The sequence below is a fragment of the Convolutriloba macropyga genome, chromosome 1, assembly GCF_964194025.1.
Source record: "Convolutriloba macropyga chromosome 1, txConMacr16.3, whole genome shotgun sequence".
In the NCBI taxonomy this organism is placed as follows: Eukaryota; Metazoa; Xenacoelomorpha; order Acoela; family Convolutidae; genus Convolutriloba; species Convolutriloba macropyga.
Genome location: NC_134468.1, coordinates 22,225,928 through 22,242,021, shown reverse-complemented (window position 1 = coordinate 22,242,021; position 16,094 = coordinate 22,225,928). Strand labels below are relative to the sequence as shown.

The window sequence follows — 16,094 nt, the reverse complement described above, 5'->3', positions numbered from 1 at the left end:
TACATTTACCAACACGTTGATATGACAATATATACGCTGCTTACGTTTTAACATACGCGGTACCCTGCTTTCAGATGTAAATATGTAAATAAAAGATTATGCGAGACGAAGCAGAAACAATTTTGCGCAGTTTGCCTAAACGGTGAAAAGTGAGTGTTTTGTGCTGGTTTATGGTAACCTATTTTCGAGCAATACTCAAGTGTGTATGTGCAATAGAATGTCAGCAATGAATCGAATCGCGAAGCGCGAGAAAATGCGGAGTTTCTGGAAACAGACTCTATCGGCATCGTGTCGAGATTTATCCAATTTCTGCCAAACCAGTTCCTCAGATGCCAATGGTATCATGACCTCCTCCGATAAGTCATCTTCTATGTGGGACCTAAGACAATTCGAACAATTTGAAGTAAGTTGAAATCAAATTCATTTTCAAATACTGCTCTTTTTCGCGTAGTATATTTCTCACGTAATAGTTTTTTCACAGTTTCTGCCATTTTTATGATCGTCAAAAAATAGGACCTCTGTCGAAAAGGGGACACAATTAAGTTCTTGTCTGCTCTCTTTAGGAAATTTTGACGGATAATTTTGATGGTTCCTCGGTATCTCACCGTTAAATTTCAGGTGGACTATTTCGTTGATTACAGAAGTATCAAGAAATAATAATAATAATATCTAATCAGTAGATAAAAACTTCACATTTCAACAACAAAATAATCATAACTGCACCAGCGCGAACACTATTAGGTCTACTGATTTGTTTGTAAGTGTCTCTAAGGAGGAGGACAGACTCGAAGCTATTTTTTTCCTCAATAAAAGAATGAATGAATTACGCAACTTCAAAATACCGAAAAAATTCTTGGTATTAGTTTCATAGGAAACAAAACTTAGAAATAACGAAAACAAAGAAATTTTTTTAGGCATAAGTTCAACCATTTCACACGAAACAATATTTCAAGCCTTAGATAAGTGTTACTAGATAATTATTAACGCGAAAATAGTTATTTAGCTGTTCAAGCCTATTCAGCTGGGGTATGTAAATTGTTATGTCAATTAAAAACTGATACAAACGGAAAACAGCGGTTTAAAAGTTTTCTTCACAATACCATTCTTCAAAAACTTGTGATCACTGCCGATTGTGTTTGCAGTTTCCATGTCTCGGAAGTTACGTTAAAATTTCAATTAATGACAATGATTAATTTGATCAATGACAAATACGGGACTGTATAATTGATGTTTCGTTGCATAAGGTTTTTAGTAGCAGTTTGAAATGTTCGTAATGATGAACCGATCTTGTATTTCTCTTGTTGGTGTGATATTGAGTCGTAGTTCTTTTTAGAAAATTGGTAGGCTGATTCTATTGAGTCTTCAGTCTATTTTTTGCATTGCTGTTCTATTTGCAATCCCATATCTAAGGATCCTATTTTCTAAAACCGGTTTGACCTGAATTATAACCCGACTTATCTATTTTTGATTAGTCATTTTTAATAGCCGCCATCAGCCTCTCAAACGGCTATTATTTGGGCGCTCTCCTTTTTACAATTCAAAGAATTTGAATTATATTGGGGCTCTATCTTTTTTTAAGATCTGTTGACACATTTTCATGATTTTTGAAGTCAATTTGGAGTAGTGATTTTTGTCACGCCGAAACAAGAAGTGGAGCGAAAAAGCGAGTGGTTTTGCGGCGTGATTTCTTTTCGCTCTAATTTTAAAGTAGTGAGAAAACGGTGTTTGAACAAAAATTCGTTCTCTCACTAGTGGTTTTTTTGTTCACATGCGGCAATTTCACTCTGATTTTCTGTTTTTCGGTTTTTTGGATAGGATTTTTTTTCCAAATGGTTTTACCAATGCATCCATTTTTCATTCTAGGCCTAGTTTTTTGTTTGAACTAAATTTTCATTTCTCGCTACTTGTTTTTTGTTCAGATGCGGCATTTTGACATCAATTCTCTGTTTTTTTATCTGAATTTGTTTTAGAAATAGTTTTTCCCAATTCACCCTTAGTTCGTTCTAGTTCTAGTTTTTTGTTTAGTCAATGAAAATTCTTCGAACTGTATGTTAGGACTTGTCCTGCCATGTTTTTTAATTCGCTTTACCTTTTGATCGCGTTTTTCGTTTTACATAAGTCACTATTATCACGTTTGACTTCTGACATACTTCACTCATTGTTCCAACTGAATGGATTTTAAATTCTTTCAAGCATTGAATTACCTAATTTAGTGAATACTGTCAATGTCAAAAAAGCAAAATCAAAAGAAACCGGATAAACCGATAATGCCCGGTCATTAAGTCTTTTTGAATTAGGATATCAAAGTTCATTAGAGCGATTGCTAGCTTACATTAGTATTAAGCTTAATACCCTTCAGATAAGAAGCTGAAGTAAGTTTATGTTTAGAATCTAACTAAAACTGCACACTGAATTAGAGCAATTTTTGAAACTTAGGAATTTTTTTTTGTCAATTTCTCTTTTATTCTGTTTCAATCTTGATGTGTGTCTAGCACGTCAACGGTGGCTATTTTCTGGCAATCTGACGGCAATGTTTGTAGCTCGCAAAAGACACTCCAGAATTACACTGTTTTCAACTTTTTTCGTTTTCAGTTTATTGTCAATGGTTACTCCTAGTTACTTAAATTTACGTTTTGTAAACCGATCGTGTTCAATTGAAAGAAAGGTTAAACTTGTTTTTGGTTGTTTTACGAAGTGATAATTGAGTTGTTTGTTTTTGTGTTTAAATTGAGTTTATTTGCCTCTAGCCACTTCACTGTTTCTCTCAAAGAATTTTGATGATCTTGCTTAATTGTTTTAGCGCTGGTTTTTCTAACTGCTCCTTCGTCGGCTAAATTAATTTTTCTTTTTCGGGACTGCTGAGTATCAGGTCTTTGATATAAATTAAAATCATAGAAGGGCCAATTGCTGAACCTGGTTGAACGCCGTATTTAGTTTTTGCTAGCTTGGAAAAATGTTTCCAGCGTCTACTTATTGTTTACGACCCTCGAATTAGGATTCAGGAATTTTTTAGATTGGACCTGTAAATCGATATTTATGACAGTTCTGCAATAAAGTTTTTCTATACCCTTTCAAATCCTTTTTGGATCACGAAAAGTGCATACAGTATTTTCCAATTTAGATGTTGATAATAATATACTCTCTATCAAAGTTTTGATTGCTTCAGCTGCTCTTCATTTTGTCTAACACCAAATTGTTTTGCATTAAAAGTTTGACGTGGTCAAAATTATTAACCATTGGGTTGATCAGCAGTCTTTCTAAAACTTTTCCAATTGTTGATTAAATTGAAATGGCGCGATAATGGTCGGTTCGGATAATAAGCCATTCTTATGTAGTGGTATCAGCTCTGATATTTTGAAGCAGTTCGGAAAAAATGTCACTAAAACGTTTATGGAAAAGTTCACAGACAGAAGGGCTCAGAGCAAAAGCTATTTTTTAAAAAAACGTAGTTATTACTCAAATAGTCTTCACTGTATTTTTTAGTGTGCAATATTCAATTATACTCTTCCATGGATCTTGTTTTGCATAGAAACAGAGATTTTATGAGGTTTTTTTCAACTTCTGTGGTTGTTCTGAGTTTTCTCCAATTGTACCAAAAGAATTCATTAAAAGGATTTCATCGCTAACTAGGACTTTTTCGGTAGTCTTTGCTAATTAATTCAGTTACTACTTGAAGAAAAACAACGGTTCGACTATGATGCATTGAACTCAATTTGTTTCCTATATTACTGCCGGATTTTTGTCTTTGTTAGCTTTTTACTCTTTCTCGTTGTTGTTGTTATAGCTACGCATAGTCGAGGCCATTTTAAGTTTTATATTCTGCTCTCAGAGTCCGCTTTTTTTGCAGCTTCTGTTTTAGCTGATTGTTGATGCAACTAATCTTTTGTCTTTGTATCACTTCTCTTTTCGTAAAATAATGATCAAGAAATTGTTCCAATAGCATTTGGAGAGAAAAAAAATTATCCTGGAGCTCGGTTTTATCATTTTTAATAGCCGCACAGCGATAGCTGGGGCTATTATGGGCCTTCTCTTGGTTTTTTACAATTCAAAGAATTTGAATTGTATTGGGGCGCTGTCTTTTTTTTTTAAGGTCTGTTCACACATTTTCATGATTTTTGAAGTCAAATTGGAGTAGTGATTTTGGTCACGCCGAAACCGGAAATGGAGCCAAAAAGCGAGTGGTTTTGCGGCGTGAAATTTTTTCGCTCTAATTTTAAAGTAGAGTGAGAATACGGTGTTTGAACAAAAATTCGCTTTATCGGTAGTGGTTTTTTGTTCACATGCGGCAATTTCACTTTGATTTTTACTGTTTTTTCAATTTTTTGGATCGGATTTTTTTCTAAATGGTTTTTCCAAACCATTCATAGTCCGTTCTAGGTCTAGTTTTCTGTTTAGTCAATGAAAATTCTTTGATTTGTATTTGATTTGATTTGTGATTTTTGAAGCGGGAAATGAAACGCGTGAAAAAATTTGGAGTGATTTTGGCGCTGAACAAAAGTGAAGAGCGGAGCAAAAAGCGAGTGGTTTTTGTTCATACCGCTGTTTTTGAGAGCGAGAAATTAATGTGTGAAAAAATTTTGTCTAAGCGAGCGAAATTTTTTTGTTCACGTGCGGCATTTTAAAGCAGTTTTTTTTCCATTTTTTTGGGTTTAGAGGTTTGTTTATGATTTTGTCTTAATTTTAGGCTGGTTTCGGTAGTGGTTTGAAGGTTTCTGGAAATTAATATGAATTTTATGATAAGTCGGAGGTTTTTAATGTATTTTGCTGATTTTTGGGCTAATTTTTTGCGTTTTTTTGACGATTATTTTCTTTTACTGGCTCAAATGGGTATTGAAGAAACCCCTTCTACTTGAGCAATTTCATGGTATTAATTGGTTACAGTTTTGTGGGTAAGAATCATTTTTTGTTGAGAAATATGACAAAAAAAATGGCGAAATTTGGAACTATTTTTTTTTGCAGTTTTTCGTTTTTTTTTCCTTTTTTAGCTAATTTTCTTTGCCTATTATGACTTGCCTATTGTTTTGCGAGCATTTGGATACCCAATTGGCTGAAGGGAATTTTTCTTTGGATTTATATGTTTTTGAAATATTAAAAAAGTTAGAAACTTTTTCCGGTTTTTCAGTGAAAGTTGTTTTTAAGAGCTTTTTTTTCATAATTTTAGCCTAAAGTATTTTTTCAAAATTCACATAAGTGGTTTTTGTATGTACTAGTTGTTTTGATGAAGTTATTTTGGCAGAGATAGTTTTTTCTGGATCTCAATTTATAACAAAATTTGATCAGATTTTTTATCATACTTTAACAGATTTGATTTTATTGTTTTTACTTTTTTTTCATGATTTTTTTTCAAGATAATCGTAAATAAGTGAAGGCACGTTTTGTTTGATGAGTAGTTGGATGGCGTTCAAATGGATTTTCACTTCGAGTCGTTTCCGGAATTCTTCCGGCTATGTTTTTTTTAAAGATGTGTTCACACATTTTCATGATTTTTGAAGTCAAATTGTGGAGTAGTGATTTTGGTCACGCCGAAAGAGGAAATGGAGCGAAAAAGCGAGTGGTTTTGCGGCGTGAAATTTTTTCTCTCTAAATTTAAAGTAGAGTGAGAAAACGGTATTTGAACAAAAATTCGCTTTCTCGCTAGTGGTTTTTTGTTCACATGCGGCAATTTCACTTTGATTTTTACTGTTTTTTTTAATTTTTTGGATCAGATTTTTTTCTAAATGGTTTTTCCAATCCAGTCATAGTCCATTTTAGGTCTAGTTTTTTTTATTCAATGAAAATTCTTTGAATTGTACGTCAGGACTTGTCCTGCTATGTTTTTTTATTTCGTCGTCATGATTTTTGTTACGACCATATGACGTCACAGCCATTTTTTGTTCATTCGTTCATGCAATTTCAACTGAATTGCATGTGTGACGTCATTTTTCGCTCTTAGTGGAGCGAGTTTTTTGTTCATGCGCGTGATTAAATTTTTGGTCACACTTGACTTACCTCACTCAAAAAAATGACTTCCTCACTTTGAAATTGACTTTTATTTACTTTAATTCAAAGAGATAAGGTCAAATGGGTGTGTATCACTCTAAATGAAGGTTATTTGAGATCAGCTAACAGAGGCAGCAATAACTTATACAGATTTTTAATCAAAATATAACAGATCAGCCTTCAATGAAAAGACGAATTTTTTTAGTCTGCCTTTTTTACTGTTTTTTTTAGACTGCCGATCTACGAATCTATTGCGGCTATTTTCTGGCAATCTGCCAGCTATGTTTTTATTTTATCTACTGAGACAATTTGTGGCTCATGACGATCTTCATTTTCGCTCGCAAATGAATGTTCGTCAACTTTTACCAGTTTCTGGGTTTTTGGTTCATAAGTTGTTTTCCGAGGATGCCTTTGTGTATTTTCAAAAGATACTAATATAAAATAGATATAAAAAATTATAGATCTCAAAAAGGCAAGAATCAATTGCCATTGTTACTGCCAGTCGTTTGCGTGCGGTTTAATGTCTCGCACCCAAATTTTTCTGGTGGAAAAATTTGCTAGACAACGAACATTAAACAGTAATCGCAGGACAGAGCCAGGTAGATCATTAGTAATTCAGTTTGCACAAGTTTCTACGCGTTCCAATACAAAAGTCGTATTTTTAAAATTCAAAATTTGGTGTATCATCATTCAGGGAAAGCTAATGTTTGATCCTCAGTAATTCAGTTTGCACAAGTTTCTACGCGTTCCAATACAAAAGTCGTATTTTTAAAATTCAAAATTTGGTGTATCATCATACAGGGAAAGCTAATGTTTGATCCTCAGGAGCACCAATGTTTTTAAAGTTGATAAGCTGAACGTAGTTATATGGCACTACTCCTGATTTCTTTTTCGTTTCGTCGGCTTACGGCGAAGTTTAATTATAGGGAAGTACTGGAAAAGTGAAAAATTTCCTTAATTTCATCTCATTAGCGTCAATTACGTTCGTAAAAATTTTTTTCGCAAACTTCTATCTCATTTGCGTTACTCTGACTTTGATCATACATGACTCAACAAAATGATTTTTGCTCCATAGGACTGAATTTCAATTAAATAATGTTTAAGTTCACCAAAAAATTTGGAAGTTGACCAAAAGCTACAATCTACTGCTGAAAGCTCATCAGTTTTTTTTTATCGTCGTTGATATCTTCAATTAATTTTGATTTTTGAGTCATCTAAGTTGCTCTCATTTAGAAATGAAGTCGGTTATCAAAATAAATGCAATGCTAATATGCAATTGCAAGCACCTGATAGCCAAGTGGGTAATACCTCTGTCTAGGATGCAGGAGATCGCTGATTTGAACCCCCTCTAGTCAAATGTTTTGTGACCATATTATTTAAATGGGCTAAAACCCATCTGAGTTAAATTGCGCCGACTGTCGTTTGAGAGCAATTCCTCTGACGTTGGTTTATGTTTTGCGTTACTCTGACTTTGATCATACATGACTCAACAAAATGATTTTTGCTCCATAGGACTGAATTTCAATTAAATAATGTTTAAGTTCACCAAAAAATTTGGAAGTTGACCAAAAGCTACAATCTACTGCTGAAAGCTCATCAGAGTTTTTTATCGTCGTTGATATCTTCAATTAATTTTGATTTTTGCGTCATCTAAGTTGCTCTCATTTAGAAATGAAGTCGGTTATCAAAATAAATGCAATGGTAATATGCAATTGCAATCACCTGATAGCCAAGTGGGTAATACCTCTGTCTAGGATGCAGGACATCGCTGATTTGAACCCCCTCTAGTCAAATGATTTGTGACCATATTATTTAAATGGGCTAAAACCCATCTGAGTTAAATTGCGCCGACTGTCGTTTGAGAGCAATTCCTCTGACGTTGGTTTATGTTTTAAATTCTACGGCAACTGAGTCTATTTCACAGCTATATTCGATGTTTCGCGTAGTAATTTTTTCAACTGATGCTAACTACTCGCATTCGTAGAAAAAGACCTCTATTTGCTTTTCTCCAATGACGGTGGATTTTTTAAGAAGAAAAAAAGTTAAGCTTGAAAAGTGAAAAATGATTTCTCGAAATCTTTTTAAATCCTTTACCTTTTTCAATGGAGCCAATAAATTTTGTACCTGAGTGCAATTATGTTACGCATAAAGCTGTTGATAATAGAAAAAGGAATGTTCGCTATCGCGTTTCTCTTAAAGAGACGTCAAACATGACTTTTTAAAACTGTTATGTCCAGATTTGAACGTCGACAAAATGATGGTTTTTCACCGAGAAATAAAAAAATTTTAGATCTTTTTCAAATTATCTTAAATCGGATTCAGTTTATATTGATTTCTAATCATAATGCGTTTACCGAATGATGCGAATCACATAATTCGGCTGAACAACAAGACTAGCATACATTTCCTACCCCCATTTATATAATTTAGGCGTTAACCCTTACTGTTTTTTACTGAACACGTTAATTAAATGAAATTTCATTTTAGGAAAACTTACCCTGAGTATAGTATTACGATTTAATTGCTTTTTGACAATTTTGAGGAGCAATTGGGGGTAGAACTTATGATTTATTCTTTGAGAGAAAATAATTACCCTGTATGGTCTTAACTATTCAAAAAGGAAACGTTTGTCTTAACTGAAAACAGAAATAAAAATTGTTCAGGAAGTTTAATGTCATCAAACTGGTTAAATACTGTTTGTCTGCAAAACCGATGTAATTTGGAATTCGCATCGTGCTGGACGCAGCTAGTTGGGAACAGAACACAGAACTTAGTTGTTACTGCTCCTCAAATTTCTGTATGTAGATGATGCGCATGATTAATTTTGTCGTCCAAAAATGATGTGGGGGGGGGGGGGGGGTTTGCGTTATCTTTTGTCCTAATTTTATCATGAGCTGCAAAAATAGCCTGTGGGATTTGAAAATTATTATGCAACAAGTTTGAGGTAACCAGTGCAGTTTTTACTTGTTTTCGTTCTAGGATAAATAGGAGAAATATTCCCTATTGCATAACAGTCCTCAAATAGACCATTTTTAGTCTAACAGTGATTCAACCTTTTTTTCTCTAGTAGGATAATCTTTTTGTAGCTGTTACCTTTAGCATGTGCTAAACTGTGTTTGAAAAAGACGGTCTAATTTCATCCTTTCTTTTGTCCTTTCAGCTCCCCTACCAAAGGTTTAAGTATATTCTCATTCTGAAACTGTCTGCCTGCTTCTCTTTCCGAATGGTGTTATTTACCTGAGCTCTGTTTGAATGAGGCGTTTACTAGCAATTTGTAGCTAGCGTATTTAAGCTGTGCTTCTCTAGTGGCGTGTATTTTATAGACCGCTAAAAACGTATATCGACGCAGTATGATTTGTTATCTACGCACCATAGTATGCTTGTATCAGAAAGGTATACTACAAGTAATAGCTTGTTAAATGGTTTTGGTTGAAAATAATTGACTGAAAATGAACGAAAAATTTTAAATTCTCTTAAACACGCATAGTTTCTTTGATCATATTTTCTTTCACATTTGGTAGTTTTCTACAACTATATTTTCGCTTTCTGCATACTTTGGTCTTTGTTCAAATTAGAATTTATCTGAAGCTGTTTACTTTATAATAGCTGAGTTATTTATTTTTAATTTGCTTTAGATAAAGCAGTCACATTGGTCCGTCAACATAGTTGCCAGCTCGCTCTTTTTGACCTTGGATGAAATTTCAAACGGCGGCGCAGATTCAACAGACTTGCAAACAAATATGGATCCGGCCGAAATAGAATCAAAGCCTATCAAAATAGAATCGATGCGGAAGAAGTGGGATCAAGTATTCCATTTTGCATTGAAAGAAAACGAACTTCAGCAGAGGCAGAATGAAGTTTTCGAGGAGATGAAGAATCGTAAGACGACGTCACAGTGGAGTATGCCGAACGGATCAGTCGCGAATAGACAGTTTTCAAATAGTAGTTTGGACCATTTGCCTATTGAGAAACGCCCCACTTGCGATAGAATTGAAATCGTTCCTCAAAACGATGCCGACGAGTCAATTCGTGTCAGAAGCCGAACTCTAGAGTGGAACCAACGAATCAATGCCGTCAACGACGGATCTCAGAGCCCCCTTGGACTTGACCGTTCTCTGAATGCCGGATCAAGTAACGCAACTAGTCCAATCATAGTGGAAAGTCCAAAGAAATTTGACAGTCCTCAGAAACTTGATAACCCTGTGAAAATCGACAGTCCAAAGAAACCAAATGATTCTATGAAGCTTGACAGCCCAAAACAATTTGATTGTCCTCAGAAACTTGATAGCCCCGTGAAGCTTGACAGTCCAAAGAAACTAAATGGTTCTATGAAGATTGAAAGTCCAAAACAATTTGACAGTCCTCAGAAACTTGACAGTCCCAAGAAAGCTGATGTTTTAATGGATATGCGAATTGATAAAAGCAAAGAGAGAGAAAGAATAAAGTTCCAAGAGTTGGAACAAAAGCGGAAGTTGCGTTCTCAGAAGGGAAATTTAAGTGCCATTGAATCCTCGTCATCGGGCTTTGACCAACCGGGTTTCGGTTTTCTCTCGGAGCCGAAACATGTCACAATTCAAGAGAAAGATGATACCAGTGGACGAATAACTATCACATCGAATGGAGAAATAAACTCGCCTATTGTGACAAAGGAAAATGAACACAAGAAAGCTAAAGAAGTAATTGAGATTATAAAGATTGATCCAGTTCAAGATTCCCAATCCCCAGTTGCTCCTAAAACGAAGAAGAAAATTGCGCCACCACCCCCACCTGCATCGCACTATATGAATGGACATGCCAATCACATGCACGTTGGCAAAGCCCAAGTCACCGTTGAGAAACTGTGACTCACCATTGTCATTTATCAACGAAACTATACATATCAAAACTTAAAACAAGTTTAGTTAGGATATTTAATGTTTAAAATGCGTAATTTGTATACATATCATTTTGATTTAGTTTATTTTTCACGATTATCTGCTATTTTCTGCATTAGGGTTTAGCAGTTCTCTGCGTAATGGAAATGTGCGAGCGGCTTAGATGTCTTTTCAGCCGATACTTCAACGTATTTCTGGCCATTCAAGCTTTTTTTTCCAATTTCCAGTTATTGCCTTTGAGCGGCTCTATAGATGCATTAAAAGAAAAATTCAAAGCAATTAAGAGATAATAATTTCTGCTATGATAATGCTATTCGGACACCATTTTTGAGCTTTGTTAATTTTTAGGCTTTGCTATTTGGTCATACGGGGCATTTGGTCTTACTTCGAATTTCACGAAGTATTCACGTATTTCATTTCTCAAAATTGCGAATACTGTGACCAACTTTTGAATTGCGAATACTGTGACCAATTACGCAAACAAAATTATTTTATTTTGTTTGCGTAATTTGCCCCAATTTAACCAAATTTTTGCTAAATCATGCAATTTTGGTTATTTTATCTCAATATTCCGTCATTTTATAACCACTTTACATTCGCTTCAATCTTAAATGTTTATTTAAATTTATTTCAGAATTTGAATTTGAGTCTATCATATCCACATTTTCATCTAATATGCATTGTAGGCAAAAATATTTGGGCAACGAAATAATTTCGAATTTTTAACTGCTCTAAAGCGGAGTTTTTAGCTATTGTATTAGTCATGCTGGTCGTTTTCACGCAATCTTCCTGCTACGGACTCGTTTCTTTTTTTTTTCGTTTGGCCATTGACTATTCGTCCTTAAAACGGGTTAATCAGGTGAAGCCGAGAGGGCCACCCGCGTCAATTAAGCTTTAGCCTATCTAAGCCGGAGCTAATTACTGACAATTAGCTCCAGCTGATTGTCAATAATTACTGTCAATTGAGAGCAATTAGCCAGACGTTAGACGGTTATGTTCAGTTTTGAGAGATTTTTGAATCTTCATTTTTTCAATTGTTTTGGTGCTCAATCATTCAAAATGGTTTGAATTCGGTCAGCTGGGCATGCCACGAATGTTCGGATTTGGCGGGAAGCATTGTCTCTATAATTTTCTCTAATCAATTTTGGGCCATTAATTTGGCAATTTTTGTGTTTTAATTTGTTATTTCGAACTAGTTTTCATTATTAACTCAAGTGAGCAAATTTTGTTCGAAAATTTTTTTTTGTAATGTTGACGAAAGTTTTTCGTTTGCAAAAGTTACGAAAGTAGCAGAGGAATATTTTTTGCCAGATTATCAACGAGTGTTTTTCATTTTTTTCTAGTTTTCGTGAAAAATCAAAGAATATTTGTCCCTATGTAAAAAGTATTTTTGATTTGTGATCGAAATCTAACATTTAAATATGAACTTTTTAATTCTTAGTTTTCAGTGAAGTTGCTTGGTTTCCAATTATTTTGCTTGTCAAATGTTTATATGGCTGTTATATCACAGTTCTCAACATATTTAGGATTGGAAACTCTTGTGGGTATTTAAATTTGCAGACATTGTTCTATTACAAACCTTTTTCTGCTGTTTCCACACCCTTTCACGATAGTGAAAGTTCCGATGTACATCTGAACAGCAGAAGGTAGTCAAAACCCACTCAATGATCTTATTGTTTAGATTGTGTCTAGATTTTGAAACTAATAACCAAAATTATGAGTTATGAATTTGTCTGGATTTGTTTTTTTGATTGATGCTGACAGAGCTTTATTTTTTAACTGAGTTTTTCAAATACCTTCTTTGAAAGCATCTTGTTTTCCGTTCTCTACACTTTCAACGGTGCGAGTTTTCATAGCAGGGCTAATATCATTGGCGAAAACAATGAATATTTTTGTGTAATGCTGACTTTAAACCTATTTGTCGATTTTTATTGTTTATATTTAATGTCTAAGATTTAATACCTGGGCATTGTTAGATCTCAGCTCAATTTTGACATGCTTTTGTAGTGAAGACTTCGTTAGCGACAAGTTCGTTAGCGACAAGTTCGTTAGCGGCAAGTTCGTGTTCGAGTCATCTTGTTTCGGCATCTGTTAAGTTTATTAATTGCTCTCAAACAAAGTTTGTAGCAATTATATTAGTCCTTCTGGACTTTTTGGCTGATGGTTTGTTTCGTCTGAACATTGCCTTTTCATCATCTTTGTCTTGCGGCTCACCAGCCTCTGACATGCGATTCATCGAAACTGTTGGAGAGATATATATCTTTGATTTGACCCCTTCTCACTTAACTCCCCCTCCCCCTCACTTGGTCGCCCACCCCCCCCCCCCTCCCCCAATGATTACCACGCCCCCATGCTCACCCCACCCTCAATTAAGTCAAATCTAGCCTCTATAAGCCGCAGCTAGCTACTGATTAAATCAACCGATCGCCAGTTGCTTGAGAGCAAATTACCCGGCGTTAGTCGGTTATGTTTTTTCCGTTTTATTTGCCGCTTTTTTGTCAAATATTTTTCTGCTAACCCCGTGTGTACAAATGATCAAATCAAGTTAATGGTGTATGAAATTATAAAGATTGCAATTTGCTAAATTTTGTTTTTGTTACAAAATTGTTCTGTTCATGCGGCATCTGTGCAGCTAAAAACGTTTGACATTTCTGGAGCTGGCCTTCAATTTAGGATGATGTAAAAAAAATTTTATGATTTTTAGCTTTCCTAAGACTTCAAGTACTATTTAGAACATGGCTGATAATCTTGTAGCTATACAAAATTAGCTTGATGGCAAAAAAATAATTCACTTCCTTGTCAGTGAATAAATAAATTGATTGATAGCAACTTAAAGACATAACTTGCAGACAGCCGCAATGCTGTATCGACAAACATGGCAGGCTTTGTTATGTTTACCAGGTGGCAAATTTGCAGGAAACATTTATATGAGTGGCGTCATTGCCTTCATGCTCACATTTTGCTTCATTTGCTTGTCAATTCCGTTGCTTCTAAGTTCAAGAATGAACCCAAGAAAACTATAACAATGTGATGTTTTCTTTTTAAAAACCTTTTGTGGTGAAAGTCACGGCTGTTCCTTGTCGATAGTTGTTTTGACACCCTTCAGGTTCTTCTAGATTGCAATATGAGCCACAGTAGTAAAGCCCCTTTAGACACCCACCACCGACATAATCCATCTGCAATTCCACAAACATCTACAGAGTCTGCACAGCGGAAGCGCAAAAGCAGTCCACTGAATGAGTCGGAACCGACACGTGAACAGAAACGAAAATCAGAGCATTCAGAATCAAAAGATGAAGTATCAACGAAAGCAAAACTTGGAAAGCATACCAGCACAGCAATGAAACAAAACAGTGCGCCCATCAAGAGCAGTTCAAAAGTGACTGACCGGCCTAAAATGACGGTGGCTAATGTTTTCGGTGGAGACAGTTCGGATGACGACGAAGAAATGCCTTTTGAGGCAAAGTTAAGGCTGAAAAATATGGGTAAAAATACACCAACATCAACTGGTCCCAACTCGTTTGGAAAAGTAACTGGAAAAGGATTCATCGACCCCAGAGTGCAATGGAAAAAGGTCATTGAGGATGCAAAGAAGAAAACAGACGAAGAGGAAGATAGATACAAATCCCAAATTAGATCTACTTCAAATTCTTGATTCCATTAATATTGATAGAGGTTATTATTGATTATTTATCTGTGGGACGTGAATTAATGATGCTTTTGTGAAAGACGTTATTTCTTAGGCCATTAGTTAGCGGGAATCTATTCAGGTTTTAGACTCCTCGACTTAAATAAGGCTTCTTTGATACAATAGAGCAATTAACATAGGCACAAATGACTGCTTTTCTCGGAACAATCGAGTAAATTGATATAGTCAATATAATGTGCGGTTGATATACTTCTCTCTCAGTAACGATTGCCTTTTGCGTATTTCTTTTGAGGATTTATGTGTAACTGTAAATTGACGAGGTTGGATTCAAGTTTTGTTAACAATTAATCGAATTTGAAACGTATCGGAGTGCTGCAGTCTTTTTTTTCTGTTTTCCAGAAGGACGAGAGATAGATAGAAATAAATAAGGCGCTCGTATTAATTGGAAGAAAAATGTTTGGACGAATCGGCGTCAAAAGTGCCCGGTAGTCGAATTTCCACGTTGTTGAAGCCTATCATCGTACAACATGTTTTCACGGTGTTGGTGATTTTTTTTCAGTTGTTCTCTTCGCGTTTGTGAAGCTTGTCAACGATCAATTTGAATTCTGAAGGTATTAATATATGGTTATTGTTTTGAATTTTTGAACAATTAAAAAAACGGCACCTGTCCCTTTCTGCACTAATTTTTTGGTAACATAGTAATTGCTCGCGTTAATCACCAACGTGTGATAAATTTGCATGTCCGACAATTATAACTACAAGGAGGCTGGGTAATCGGCGTGTACATGTTGCGACTCGTCTCAACAGCAATAGTCGCTCAGCTCAAATTCTTACATCAAAATTGAAGTAAAAATTGGAGATAAAGCCAAGGTTTACTGAAAACTGAAGAAGTTTAACCAAAAAACTATAAAAGTTAAACTAGAAAGACAATTTAACAAGTTAAACAGTTAAAGACAGAAAAGACAATTTTAAAATCACAGAAATGAGTGTCAGTAAAGATGTTTCATTCATCATAAGGGAAAATTCGCTAAAAGGGGGAAATTCACGCTGACGAGGAAATTGTAAATTCTCACATATAGAAGCGACTGAATGAAAACTTAAGATCGAGGGTAACTCACTCAATTTTGATTAAGTTCAGTCGTCTTTTCTTAAATTTTATCTCATTGAAAATATAGGAGCTGAGTAATTTTTTGAAAAATTAAATTAAAAAATTTTTGAACAAATCTTGAACAAAAACTAATAATTGCAACTGTTAATTTTGAAAGAAATATATTGAATATATAGTTATTACAGTATACAGAGCCCATGAAAATTAAAAATACCAGGATGTTACTTAAACAAATTTTTATCGAGAAATACTATGGAAGTTAATTCTGTGAGAAGGAATTTTTGGGTTTCGTAATTTCTTGGGGAGATATCGAGGTTTAAAGTTTTGTGTGAGCACTTGATATTTGGCATGATCTTCACTTTTTTGCCCAAATTTTCTATAAAAATGTTAATTCAAAATTAGAGTTCACGCTAAAAATGAAACAATTTGACGTTCCTAATAGACGAAAAGCAATAGAAGGATTAGTTTTAGTGTCATCGGTAAA

General features: G+C 34.8%; 2 protein-coding genes across 3 annotated transcripts; both read left to right on the top strand.

Moving 5' to 3' along the window:
• Positions 1-35: 35 nt before the first annotated feature.
• LOC142336488 (uncharacterized) lies at positions 36-10,952 on the top strand. 2 transcript variants are annotated; one of them, XM_075385383.1, is made up of 3 exons: positions 36-149; positions 217-403; positions 9,615-10,952. In XM_075385383.1, exons 2-3 carry the CDS (start codon positions 218-220, stop codon positions 10,821-10,823), a joined length of 1,395 nt encoding a protein of 464 aa, XP_075241498.1. In that variant the 5' UTR covers positions 36-149; position 217; the 3' UTR covers positions 10,824-10,952. The 2 variants fall into 2 exon arrangements, with proteins under 2 accessions (XP_075241498.1, XP_075241490.1); XM_075385375.1 differs by having other exon boundaries at positions 36-403.
• Positions 10,953-13,829: 2,877 nt separating this feature from the next.
• LOC142347185 (uncharacterized) lies at positions 13,830-14,581 on the top strand. The gene has a single exon (XM_075398916.1). It carries the CDS (start codon positions 13,978-13,980, stop codon positions 14,506-14,508), a length of 531 nt encoding a protein of 176 aa, XP_075255031.1. The 5' UTR covers positions 13,830-13,977; the 3' UTR covers positions 14,509-14,581.
• Positions 14,582-16,094: the final 1,513 nt, after the last annotated feature.

Bases quoted from the DNA above. Each gene is read 5' to 3' on its own strand.
- LOC142336488 (XM_075385375.1), top strand. From the start codon at position 206: ATGTGCAATAGAATGTCAGCAATGAATCGAATCGCGAAGCGCGAGAAA. The intron at 404-9,614 runs GTAAGTTGAAAT...AATTTGCTTTAG, and splicing joins GACAATTCGAACAATTTGAA to ATAAAGCAGTCACATTGGTC.
- LOC142347185 (XM_075398916.1), top strand. From the start codon at position 13,978: ATGAGCCACAGTAGTAAAGCCCCTTTAGACACCCACCACCGACATAAT.